General features: G+C 58.2%; 1 protein-coding gene across 1 annotated transcript; it reads left to right on the top strand.

Moving 5' to 3' along the window:
- Positions 1–450: 450 nt before the first annotated feature.
- On the top strand, positions 451–9702 carry AEN (apoptosis enhancing nuclease). Its single transcript, XM_046010347.1, has 4 exons — positions 451–543; positions 4862–5466; positions 6969–7169; positions 7813–9702. Exons 2-4 carry the CDS (start codon positions 4927–4929, stop codon positions 8047–8049), a joined length of 978 nt encoding a protein of 325 aa, XP_045866303.1. The 5' UTR covers positions 451–543; positions 4862–4926; the 3' UTR covers positions 8050–9702.
- The last annotated feature ends 2718 nt before the right edge of the window (positions 9703–12420 follow it).

Raw genomic sequence — 12420 nt, 5'->3', positions numbered from 1 at the left:
ATTGCAAAGGGATAAATGAGAGACTAGCGCCCAAGGAGCAAACCTGACTTTAAAATCTTTCTTTAGTGCCCCTCGTGCACATTATTTCTCTGAATCCCCAGGACAGAGAGGAGGTAGGCACTATTTATTAATCCCCATTCTGCAAATGTGGGTGTGTCTTCTGTAAGCCATTCCGCGTTTAGCGGCACGCAACTCGTAGGAGGCCACATCCCGACCCAGGAAGAGGGGTGGGTTGGGGTTGGAGGGACACACAGGGGAACGGGACACTGGAGACACGGTCCCCTGGGGTTGGTTTAAAATTTCTCGCGGGTCTGCTCGGCTCCCGGCACAAACCACACCCCTTTAGGAGTCCCCGCCCCCTCTGCTGCCCTGCACCTATCCGCCGAGAGCCAGGCTCCCAGCCAATCAGAAGAAGCGCTAGGCGGGCGCTGCGGGTCGGCGAGCCAATGGGCAGGCAGCCGGAGCGGGGCTTGCCCGGGCATGTGGGAGCTGCGGGCTGCTTGGACACCACGTGCGGGCGGGAGGACACGCGCGGCGCTTCAGGTGATCTGGGGGACCCTGCTGGGGTCGGCGGGCTCGGGAGGGCTGGCGCGGCGTCTCCCCGGCCCCAAGGTCCGCGCGCGGTGTCCGCCTCCGGCCCGCGGTGAGGGGGGCCCGGGGCCCGGCCGAGCGGCTCTCGGGGCCCGCGGATGTGCAGGCCCGGCCCCGGGAGCCGCCTGTGCCGCGTCCCCGCCCTGCTCGGGGTTCTGAGGCCTGCGGGGGCGGCGCTGGGCGCTGGGGCTCGGCTTGGCGGGCTCGGCCCCGCCGCTGCGGCCAGCGAGTGACCACCGCCCGAGTCCCTACCGGGCTGAGGCCCGGCCTCCCCCGGGCGCTCCTTGGGGAACGCGGGCGGCGAGGGGAGATCGTGCGGGGTTTCTGGGCTGTCCTTGCCTTGCCCGGAACTTCCGAGTACCTCGGGGGGGATGTCAGCGAGCCCGGCTTTCTCAAATTCCGGCGCCAATTAGTACCACCGCTCGGGGGGTGGGGTCGTGCGCTCTGCAAAATGCAGCTTCTCAGCTCCCGTCCCCCAAAATGGCAGTTAGGACGGCGCGGGGGGGGGGGGGGTAGGCCTGAGGATCGGCGTTTTAAACAGACGTTCTAACTGCTTTGGGGGACCCCCAAACCTCGTTTCACCGTTGGTTTTAATAAACCTTCGTTTTGTGGTCAGGGGATGGTGACTTGGTCGAGGCCATCTAGCTTTTAGGGCCGGGGCACCAAGAAGGGGCCTTCAACCGCCTGCTGCCTCCCCGATCCTGCGGGTTGCCCTGCCACCGCCGGCGACTCGGACTTCGTGGTTCCTTTGGAGCCTTTGCTCAGGGGACTCTGCTGCTGGAGCCGTTGCCTTAGGCCACAAACCCCCACAGAGAGGCCCAGTGGCTGCTGACCCCCTAGGGAGCTGGTTGGGGGCTGGAGGGAGATTTGAGTGTGTCCTTATCGAGACTGCTGTGTTATTTGAGCCAAACGTCTCTCTGACCTCGCTGAGCTCCCACCTGGGGCCCAGGATGGGCCAGACGTGTCCTAGATAATTAATGGTCGGTTCTGATGTGTCGGCAGGGTCAGGGCCTGTAGAAGAGGCTTGCTTTCATCTCTCGAAACCCGAGGCCACTTTTTCTCAGGGAGCTTCGCTTCTGGCTTTGAAATCTTGCCAGCAGGATCAGGGAGGCCACTGACCCTGCTCCTGGGCTCAGCTCCTGACCTGCAGGGCCTGGAGCCCTCGAAGAGAAGGGAAGGGGCCCTGTTCTCCCCATTGCTGGGCTGAGGCAAACTGAGGTTCTGTATGCGTCATCTCTAATATGTGACCTGCCCGGAGGAGGATGTTGTTATAGTTAGGCACACTATTAAAAGGGAGAAGGCCTCTTAGGGAGTGGATGAGCGAGCCCGAGGGAGGATGAGTCAGGATGGGTCACCGAGCCTGGCATCACCCAGTAGCTCCTCCCCTCGCCTCTCCGACTCTGCCCCTGCTGGTCAGAGTCATCTCCAGCGCTGTTCTGTGAGGCAGTAGGGATCCTGTTCCCCATCAGTCCCTGGATTATGCCCAGACCCTCGCCGCCTTCCAGAAGCAGTGGTCTCTTTCCGTTCCTCCACCCTCTCTCCTCACCCACGTCGGCGTCACGTTCTTCTCCAATGTTCCACCGGCCTCCTTGCCCTTTCAGTGCGGACGCGTTGCCTCTTGGGCTTGGTGTCTGCATGTTCTCTGATGCCCTTCCCTTTCAGCGCTCCTGGCAGGTCTTCCCGACACCCTTCAACAGGTCCCTCCACCACCACCTTTCACTAACCGGCGTTTCTGTCTGTCCAGTACTTGACCGCGGAGTCTGTCCTCAGGTCACTGCTCCCATCTTGAGCACCCTCTCATGAGAGTCTGATGGCCTCCTTTCCGCGTGCAGAGTTCCTTCAATTCCCCGTCACCTCCAGCTCTGCTGTCCCCACAGTCCGGCAGGTAGCAGCCCCGGCTTCAGCTCCCTCCGCACGACTCTGAAGAGGACTTGCTTGCTGCGGGTCCAGGCTGGCTGGTGGGGGAGGGACAAAGACACACACTTGTGTCTGGGTCCCTACCTTCAGAGCGCTGTGAGGTAGCTGCTCTGTAACTGTCATCTTCAGATGCAGTAAGTTCCTCTGTGGTTGTGCCGTCAGGCCTGGAGGGGTGAATTTTCTTTGCTCCCCAGCTACATTGTCACTGTCTGGGGTCAGGAAGTCAGTGACACCCATTGGTGCTCTGGGACTCCCTCAAGTGATCAGCAGAGCCCAGTCTGGGGATCCCCGCTCAAGGGCTTAGGGGAGGACCACCAAGGTGTGTGGTGGCCTTCCCAGAGTGGGGACAGAAGGTTAAGTGGTAAACAGGGGAGAGGGACAGTTCCTCTGGCCGGGACCCACCTCGTGCTTTGCACCCCAGCGACATCAGGCTTCCGGCCGGCCCCTCTCCCTCAGCCCTGGCTTCCTTCTCTTTCCAGCCTTTACCCCTCATGTGGCCACCAGTTCCTCTCCCTGTCAGGCGAGGGTTACTGTTTCTTCTTCACACTGATTTAATCTCTTCCAGCGAGCGTCCCAGAATTCTCCTCCAGCCTGTCCTGCTTCCCTTGCACTGCTGACCCAGCCCTGCACACTCCCTGTGCTTTGTTTCTGTCTCGGAGAGGCTAAGCTGCGTGGAGTCCAGGATCCGCCCTTGTCACTCTGTGCTCAGCACCTGGTGGGATAAAGGCTTGTCCCGCAGGGCTTGCCGGAGGGTGTAGACTGTAGACCGAGCAGAGGTGTGTGAGGGGGAGGGCCTGTGGTTTGGGAGGGGCAGCGAGTCCCGGCCCGAGGCAGCTTTGGCCCGGGAAGAGCTGGTTACTGACCTGAGAAGAGTCTTACCCTCTCTGGGGGAGAGGAGGCGAGTAGTTATTGAGCCCCTGCTGTATGTAATGTCTGAAGAGCAAGCGTGTGTGTGTGTTGCGTGTAGTAGGGCCATTTCTCATGCGAGGAAGCAGAAGCGCAGCAGGTCAGGTAACTTGCAAAGAGCCGAGTGAAAGCTGCTCTGCCCACTGGGAAGTCCTGGTTTCCTGGGCTGCTGCACACGCACCCGCTGACTCAGCAAGTGAGTGAAGCTTTCCAAGCACCGCGCCTCGCTCTTGGACAGCCGCTGGCCTTGTTGCATGGGATTCGCAAACCCACCCAGATTCCGGACATTTCCAGTGTTCAGTGATGGAGGGAGCTGCACACACTGCCTTCTCCGTTCCTCCTTTCTGGCAGCTGAGCCGATTTCCCAGTGCCCCTCTGCCTGCAGTCTGTGGTGACTTAGCCACATGCCCGGCCACTGAAAATTCTAGATGCGGTTGTGATGAGTGAAGTAGAAAGTCCCTTAGTCAATTACTTTATTTTGGTCAACGCATACCAAAAACATAGAACTATTGTGAGCCCCTTGTGAATTTTTTTCTCCAGTTTCTGAGGGTCTGCCCTTTCACAAAGGATTCTTTTTAAAAAAACTGGGATTGTAGGCACGCTTGGGTGGCTCCGTGGGTTAAGCTGCTGTCTTCGGCTCAGGTCATGATCCCAGGGTCCTGGGATCGAGTCTTACATCGGGCTCCTTGCTCAGCGGGGAGCCTGCTTCTCTCTCTGACTCTGCCTTTTTGTGCTCTCTCTCTCTCTCTCTCTCTCTCTTTCTGAGAAATAAATAAATAAGTAAAGTCTTAAAAAAAAAAAACAAAAAAAAAAACTGGGATTGTGTTGCCCAGCCGGAGTGTCTGACTCCTGATCTCGGGATCATGAGTTTGAGCCCCACGCAGGGTCTCGAGATTACTTAAATTTTAAAAACTTAAAAATGGAATTTTGTTTGTGCGTCTCTGTGTATATGTATGTGTGTTTATATACACACACACACACCCCCTCCACACACACTCTGGTTCTGTAGCCTTTATTTTCCTGTTATCTGTGCCTCTCTAAAACGTGTTGATTCTCCTGCACCTGGAGGTGAGCTGTGGCCTGGAGGCTGAGACGGTGGCTTCTGGGTTCATGTCAGCTCTTGCGTCTACCTTCCTGAGCAGGTTGCTTAACCTCTCTGAGCAGGTTAACCTCTTAACCTCTGTGCTCACCTGGGAGATGAGGATAACCATACTTGTTCAGGTTGTTGGGACTATTTAGTGATTCCATGTAAACAGATTTCCCCCCGGGGGTTTGACTGAGTGCGGTGATGATTCAGCAGGATCCCGGACTCCCTGTGCGAGCCCAAGACAAAGCAGAGGGCTCTAGGGCGGCGTGGCCCTGAGCGCTGCAGGGCCAGCGGGGTACACCTCTCCCCCAGCATCCCCCTCTCACCCCCACCCCTCTGCCTTGTGTGTTCTCTCTGCAGAGTGCCGCCCTGCTGGCAGATCACACCCGAGACCGCACTTGCCTCCAGGCGCTGAGCCCACTGGGATGGTACCCCGGGAAGGCCCTGAGTCTGTGCAGTGCCTGTGCGCTTCCCTGGCTAGCCTGCAGGCCAAGGATGCGCTTCGGAGGAAGCACAAGAAGAAGAGCCGACAGCACCAGCGATTCATGGCCCGGAAGGCGCTGCTGCAGGAGCAGGGGCTGCTGAGCATGTCCCCAGAGCCGCGGTCCTCCCCACCGCCCACGCCGTCGGGGGCACTGCTGGACACTGAAGGCACCAGCGGTGGGACGCAGCGTCCAAGGAATGAATTAGGAGGTGTTTCATGGAGCAGGAAACCCACCCCCAGGGAATCTGCAGGGCCCTGGCCCAGCAAGTGCGTGGCTATCGACTGCGAGATGGTGGGCACGGGACCCCGAGGGCGGGTGAGTGAGCTGGCCCGCTGCTCTGTGGTGAGTTACCACGGCGATGTCCTCTATGACAAGTACGTCCGGCCAGAGATGCCCATCGTGGACTACCGTACCCGCTGGAGTGGCATCACTCGGCAGCACATGCGCAAGGCCATCCCCTTCCAGGTGGCCCAGAAAGAGGTGAGTGCAGAGGCGGGGGCTTCTGCGGGTGGCTGATGGCCAGGGAAGGGCACCCCTGGGTGCAGTTTTCTTCGCTCACTAAAATGTTTCTCAAAGGCAGAATCATGTATAGAGAAAGGTGAAATTTTGCATTATTCTCAAATAGTGTCCTCATAGCTCAGTCGTGTTGGAACACGTATTTTCTAAATAAGCATTACTGCAGAACTGCTTAACGTGTCTGGGTTATTCTTGGGATTCGGTAAATTTGGGAAATACTGGTACACGTGGTCTTGTGTCCTCCTTTTTCACATGAGACGTGGCCTAAGCGTGTCTTTCCCAAAGTTTGGAGATGATGTACAAGCGTGTCGCTTGGGAATAGCAGCAACAGGGAGGGAGGCCTGCGGCCAACTCTTCAGCTCCTCCGTGCCTCCCTTGGCCTGGTTGGTGGGGCTCTGGGAACGGAACCGGGTCTTGTCTGCTCTGACCCAGCCCATAGGGAGTGTGCTTGATCCCTTCCCACCACGTGCTTGTTAGGGATGTGTGACTGGAGTGTGGTGGCGTGTCCCCACCTCAGAAGTCTAAATGGCACCTTCTTCCTCTGCTCTGCAAGCTGGGTTTAGTGATAAGCCGGACATGGCCAGCAGAAGCACGCTGTGGGAGCCCACAGCAGGTGATCGGAGAGCCAGGCTAGCTGCCGAGAGCTGGAGGGCGTTGCAGGCCTGGGGGCCCTGGACGTGGCCTCCCTGGGGCCTGAGGAGGCTGTAGGCAGTGAAGAGAGACATGCACAGTGCAGCTGCTGAGCACTGCGCCAGAGAGCGAAGGTTTCCAGGCTGGGAAGTGGAGTCCTGCACGGCTGAGGGGCAGAGGGACAGAACACTGGGGAGAGGATCTGCTTGCTGCTCGTGGCTAATCCCCAGGGCCCGTTCCACGGACGCCAGCCTGCGGGTCTCTGTCGGTCACCTCCTGTGTGCTGAGCTTTCACTGAGCATCACTAGTCCAGGCAGACACGGTCGCTGGCGTTTACGCTGAGCTGACTCGGAGGGCTGGCAGGGAGACCGTGCCAGCGCTGAAATCCGGGCCACCGCGGGAGAGAGCCACGGGGTCCTCTTGTCGCCGGGGCAGTGCTGGGGAGGTCTCCTGGTGTGGGAGCTGAGCTGGGCCAGGAGAGAGTTGGGTGGGGCGGTCTCCTGGGCTGAGAGAGGAGGGCGGGCGCCAGCAGGACATAGTCGCTTGTGTTGACTCGCTGGGAGACCCACTCCGTGCGTGACTTCTCGCGTGCCCACAGCCACCCCGGGCAGAGCGCACTTCTGCCGGCTAGAGAGCTGACATGCGCCGCGGGGTGTAGCAGGTCCGAGGGCCGGGCTTCGGACTCAAGGCAGCGTGGCTGAGTGTGGGGGCTCGGGGCTCCCCTCCCCACGCCGCCCCCCCTTCGCAAGGATCCACACCCCTGTGGTCAGGGCGGCAGCACGTGGCCTGGGCCTCCTAGACAGTGGGGCCTGCCCCCCTCTTCTGTCTGCTCACAGATCCTCAAGCTCCTGAAGGGCAAGGTGGTGGTGGGGCACGCGCTCCACAATGACTTCCAGGCCCTTAAGTACGTGCACCCTCGGAGCCAGACCCGCGACACCACGTACGTGCCCAGCCTCCTGCAGCAGCCCGGCCTCCACACCCGCACCCGGGTCTCTCTGAAGGACCTGGCCCTGCAGCTGCTACACAAGAAGATCCAGGTGCGGGGGGCGGGCGCGGGGGGCGGGCGTGAGGAGGGGTCCCGGGCGGGGCAGTGGCTGAGCCTCCAGGCTGCTAGTCCTTCTCCCTCTCCACTGTGCAGGGGTCCTGGTAACTGTCCCGCACGTGCAGGCCACCCTGGGTGTCTTCTCCACCGACCCTCATCCCCAGTGGATTGTGACAGCCGGCCACAGGCTTGCTGGCTGGGCTTTTCAGACCTGTCCCCCACGCAGTTCCCGGCTCTGTCCCTGCACGCCACGTAGAGCCCACCTGTGGCAGCCCGAGAGCCGGGGCCTTCCTCGGGGGCAGCCAGTAACTCTCGCTTTCCTGAGTAGCTCCCAGGCTCCCCCCGCCCCGAGCCCCACATACCCATTTTTTTTTTTAAAGATTTTATTTATTCATTTGACAGAGAGATCACAAATAGGCAGAGAGAGAGAGAGAGAGAGGAGGAAGCAGGCTCTCTGCTGAGCAGAGAGCCCGATGCGGGACTCGATCCCAGGACCCTGAGATCATGACCCGAGCCGAAGGCAGAGGCTTAACCCACTGAGCCACCCAGGTGCCCCTCACATACCCATTGGAGAGGACGTGTGCGCGGCCGGCAGCAGAGCCGGGACCGTGGGCGGTGACGAGGGCTGTCGCCCGCAGGTCGGCCAGCACGGGCACTCGTCGGTGGAAGACGCCACGACGGCCATGGAGCTGTACCGGCTGGTGGAGGCGCAGTGGGAGCGGCAGCAGGCCGGCAGCCTCCCACCCCGCCCCGAGGACCGGGACCCAGACAGCAGCACGGACGTGGAGCAGTACATGGAGGACCAGTACTGGCCCGAGGACCTGGCCCAGGGCACCCGCGGAGGAACGGGGGAGCCACAGGACAGAAGGGAGTGAGGCAGGAGAGGCTCCCAGGTGGCCTCTGAGTGGAACGTGGGGGACGCAGGGGGCCAGGAGAGCCCTGGGCACGTCGTCCCCGGTAGGGCAGGGTGCGGCCAGCCTGCCGCCGGGGTCCGGGGAGCTGGGACCATCTGTCCTTGAGACTCCCTCCGTCCAAGGCTGTTGTGGGCACTTAACCCCACCCTGTGGCCTGCTAATGGCACTTTATAGACACTATGAAAATGTCAGGTGTGCAGGGACCCAGCGGGGGGAGGGCGCATGCCGACAGACCATCCCAGCTGTCACCCCACCCCCGTGGGTGGATAGCACCCCTGTGCTGAGCTATCTCGGGGTGATGTCTCCTCCCTGGGGTGTGAGCTCAGTGCCTTGGGCTACAGCTCTCTCTTATTGCCCTCTGCCTCTTTCTCCACGGGCATTGTCAGATTCAGAACGAATGTGCCCTGAGCCTGTAGAATTAAGGCCACTCTACGGGACGTTCCTTTCCTTTCTCTCCGAACTAGAACTTGGGCTAGCGCCACAGTAGGACCTCGGTGCTGGGCCGTGACAGACCAGCAGAGTCCCTCCAGGCACGTGGGGAGCTGGCACCAGGAGTCACCAGGCTCTGTTCCGAGGGTGGGGGGAAACGGGTGTATTAATTTTGACCCAACTCAGGCAGGAGGCTCTCTTAAGCACAAGCCTGAGAAACAGCGCAGCAGAGTTCTGGGACCCGTGTGGGACCCCCTATCCAGTGCGTAGGAGGGCTGAGTGATGTCCGTGGGGCGAGGGCCAGGCAGGGAAGCCGTCTCCGTACTAGGGCTGGTGTCCCCTTGGGCACTTGGATGCACAGTCATTGTGGTCATTGGGTTGCCTGCAGCTTGCCAGATCTGCCTGTCAGGATCTCACCTGCCACCCCTCCTGCCTTCTTTCCCAAAGGGCAGTTTGGGACTATTGAGGTTAAGCAAGAGCTCAGGTCCATACTGACCTTTGAGCCCCATCTTTGCTTGCCACTTAATAGCTTTGGGACCTTAAGTAAATATGTGACCTCACCCTTGAGCCCGTTTCCTCCTCTGTAAAATGGGGCTAATGCCGTAGCCTACCTCATAGGGTTGTCCTGGGGGCCAAGTGCCCAGTGCTCAGCGTGGTGCCTGGCTCCCTTTCAGCCTCTTCTGGGTAACACCTGAGCCCCACCCCTAGGATTGAGACGGCTGCTGACGCTTGGCTGCCCCAGCAGGGGCGGGCTGAGGACACAGCGTGCAGGTGCCGGGTCCTCACTGCTCCCTAAGGCTGGGTGACCGGTGTACGCTCAGCTTCCCCTCCTCTGTGTGCAGGAAATGACAGTGATTTTTATGTCAGTCTGATCCAAGCAGCAGGGCCAGGAACTGAGAGACTACTGAAACCACCCTACTTCCAGGTTGCCTGTCCTCCGCTCCCTCCCTGTCTGCGGGGCAGGGAGCCTGCGATGGCATTGACCTCTGCTGGCCTGGCGCCAGCGCTTTGTTCTGGAGTCCTTCAAAGTCTGTAGCTGGTGCCAAACTCCCAGCCCGGCCGGGCTGCAGTTTCGATTCTTTGGGCTACAGACTGAAGGAAGATGGAACTGTTCCAGTGGGAAAATGTACTGGGTTTAAGGTCAGCTTTGTCGTTAAACCTTTTGTTCTGGAATAAAACGCGATTAGAAAAGTAAGTGAAGTGGTCCTTTCCGAATTCTCGGGCTGGGGTGGGAGGGCGGTGCCGGGCATGGGGTCTTGCGGCGTGCCTTGGCCTTTGAAGTGGGGGGTGCTTTCAAGATGGTGCTTTGGGATGTGACCACATTCTAGAGCTATGGAATTCATGTCGTTTATTTTTTAAAATTTTACAACTGTCTTACTGTAGAGCACAAAGTTTGTTTGTCCTGAAGCTATATTCTCACTTTTCAAGAGAATGTTTAGTTCTCATTGTGATAAAATTCACATAAGATGGCCAGCTACCATCTTAACCGTTTCTGAGTGGCGTTAAGTATATTTACAGTTTGCTGCCGATCTCCTGAGCTTTTTCATCGTGCGAAACTAAAACTGCTCATTAAACACGAGCTCCCCACTCCGTCCAGCCCCTGGCCACCACCGTTCTTCTTTCTGTCTCTCTGGATTTGACTAGCTGCCACACACGAGTAGAATCATACTTACACATACAAACGCATTCCCTTTGGATTTGCTTATTTCACTTCTCAGACGGCCCTCAAAGCTCATTCAAGTTTAGTAGGTGTCAGGATTTCCTTCCTTTTTAAGGCTGAGCAGTCATGTGGCTGCATAGACCACATTTTGTGGATCTCCGTGAACACGGGGTTTACTTCCCCCGCTTGGCGGTGAGCAGTGTCGGTGTGAACATGGGTATACAGCGTCTTTGGGATTCTCCTTTCGGTTCCCATGGGTGTAGACCCGGGAGTGAGACTGCTGGGTCATACGTGGTGGTCCTGTGTTGTAAGTTTTGGAGGAAGCACCATACTGGCTTCCATAGTGGCTGCGCCAGTTTGCATTCCCGCCAGCAGCCCATAAGCTTTCCAATCTCTCCACATCCTCACCCACGCTCATTACTTGGTTTGGTTTCTCAGTAGGGTATCCTAGTGGGTGTGGAGTGATAACCTCCTTCTGGTTTTAATTCGCATTTGCCTAACGAGTATTTTGACCTCTTTTTGCGTGTTTATGATCTGCAGTTCATTTTTACTGTTTATATCCTTTTAAAAAATGTATCCCAGTAGTGATTCTGCTTGACCTGCACGAAGATGCTGACATTTGCTGAGATGTTTCCACCTGCCACCCAGGATTGAGAAAGTCACACGTGCGCATTTTGGAGCACAGGCCCAGCTGAGACAAATGGACAGGAATTCAAAAGTCAGGGTGCCTGGCCTGTGCCCTGTGCCTGGGGCCACACAGCGGCAGCCTCTGTACTTTGTACAGTCATAAACAGGCCAACTGCGACAGGACGACAGGACGTGTGTCTCATAAGATGGAGCGGTTTTCCCTGAGTGACTTGCTTTCCTGCTGTCGCCTGACCTGAGATTGCCAGGGTGGCGTGGTCTGGCCAAAGGGTGAACCAATGAAACCGAGGAGCAGCCCCTCTAGGGAGCAGCCCCTCCCCGACCTCCCCTCCACCTGGCTGGGGTCAGGGCTTCCTCCCCTGGGCTCCATGGTGCCTGTGTCGAACCTCAGTGCCCACAATATCTGCGAAAAAAATTCCACAGGACCCAGGCAGGGTTCCACGTGCTGGGGACCTTGCAGCAAACCCCAAAGTGGGAGCAGGAACAGTAAATGAACAAGTAAAATCACGGTATTTCTCATGGCGCTGATTATTCCTGCAGAAGAAATGCAGCAGGGAGAGGAGGTCCAGTGTTAAATAGAGGCCAGAAAAGGCCTTGGTGGGAAGCCTAAGGGAGAGGGAGCAAACTGGGTAGATAACCTGGAGGCAGAGCTTTCCAGGGGGAGATGGAGGTTGGATAGCACAGGCCCATCCAGGCCCTGGGGGCCAGACAAAGCCAGTGCGGTGGGAGGAGGTGAGAAGGGGTGGTGAAGGCGTGGAGAGGGGCTGACCTTTGCAGCGGGACCAAAGATAGAGACCTGAGCCTGCCTTACTGGCCCTATGGCCAAGAATGGGAGGCCCTGGGGGCAGGGGAGGGGGGAGTGTGGGAGAAGGAACCCTGTGAATACACAAAGGCCTCCAGTTTAGGGGTAAACAGTGATGCCAGATGAGATGGGGAAGGCTAGGGGAGAGGTGACAGGTCCTGGAAACTGCAGGGGAGTTGAGGTTTGCTTTGTTTTGGACGACAGGAAACCACTGTAGGTTCTCCAGCAAAGTGCTGTCCCAAACAGTGCAAGAGATTGGATACGGGGAAACGAAGTCTCTTCGGATTTGAAGGACAGCATGGAGCAGGGCGTGAAGGTGGAGGTGGAAAGACCCGGGAGCTGATGGGCTGGTGGGGACGGGGCCAAGGGGAAAGGCAGGGTGGGTGACCACGAAACGGGCTCTGGACCGGGGGACAAAGAACAGGAGTGGCGGGCACGTGTTCTCTCTGGGACGGGCGGAGGCCAAGCAGGGTGAGGCCGTGAGATGCGTGGGGTCCTAAGGGGGCTGTAGAAGCAGAAACCTCACCACTGAAGCTCAAGGGGGTTACCTTTTCAATCCACTTTCGCAACAAGTAACACATTCTGCTTCATCTTCTCCCTAAATCAGGGCATAATCCTTCATGCATTTGAGAAACAAAAAGTCCCCTAACAGTCTGAAGTCAAGGAAAAAATTGCTCATTCAGGATGGGAACCCAAAATAATCTCCTGTCTCAAATTCGAACCCATGGAACGACAACCGTGAGCTATGCCCTACCGTTTAGGTGTATTTCAGGACCGGATTTCATGTTTGAGGTGA

This window comes from Meles meles, chromosome 6 (genome assembly GCF_922984935.1).
Source record: "Meles meles chromosome 6, mMelMel3.1 paternal haplotype, whole genome shotgun sequence".
Classification (NCBI taxonomy): Eukaryota; Metazoa; Chordata; class Mammalia; order Carnivora; family Mustelidae; genus Meles; species Meles meles.
This window is presented reverse-complemented; position numbering and strand designations above follow the sequence as displayed.

What these genes read in the sequence shown, in the direction of transcription:
- AEN (XM_046010347.1), top strand. Translation starts at nt 4,927, where the DNA reads ATGGTACCCCGGGAAGGCCCTGAGTCTGTGCAGTGCCTGTGCGCTTCC. An exon ending in TCCAGGTGGCCCAGAAAGAG is followed by an intron (nt 5,467 to 6,968) that starts GTGAGTGCAGAG and finishes GTCTGCTCACAG; the next exon opens with ATCCTCAAGCTCCTGAAGGG. An exon ending in TGCTACACAAGAAGATCCAG is followed by an intron (nt 7,170 to 7,812) that starts GTGCGGGGGGCG and finishes TGTCGCCCGCAG; the next exon opens with GTCGGCCAGCACGGGCACTC.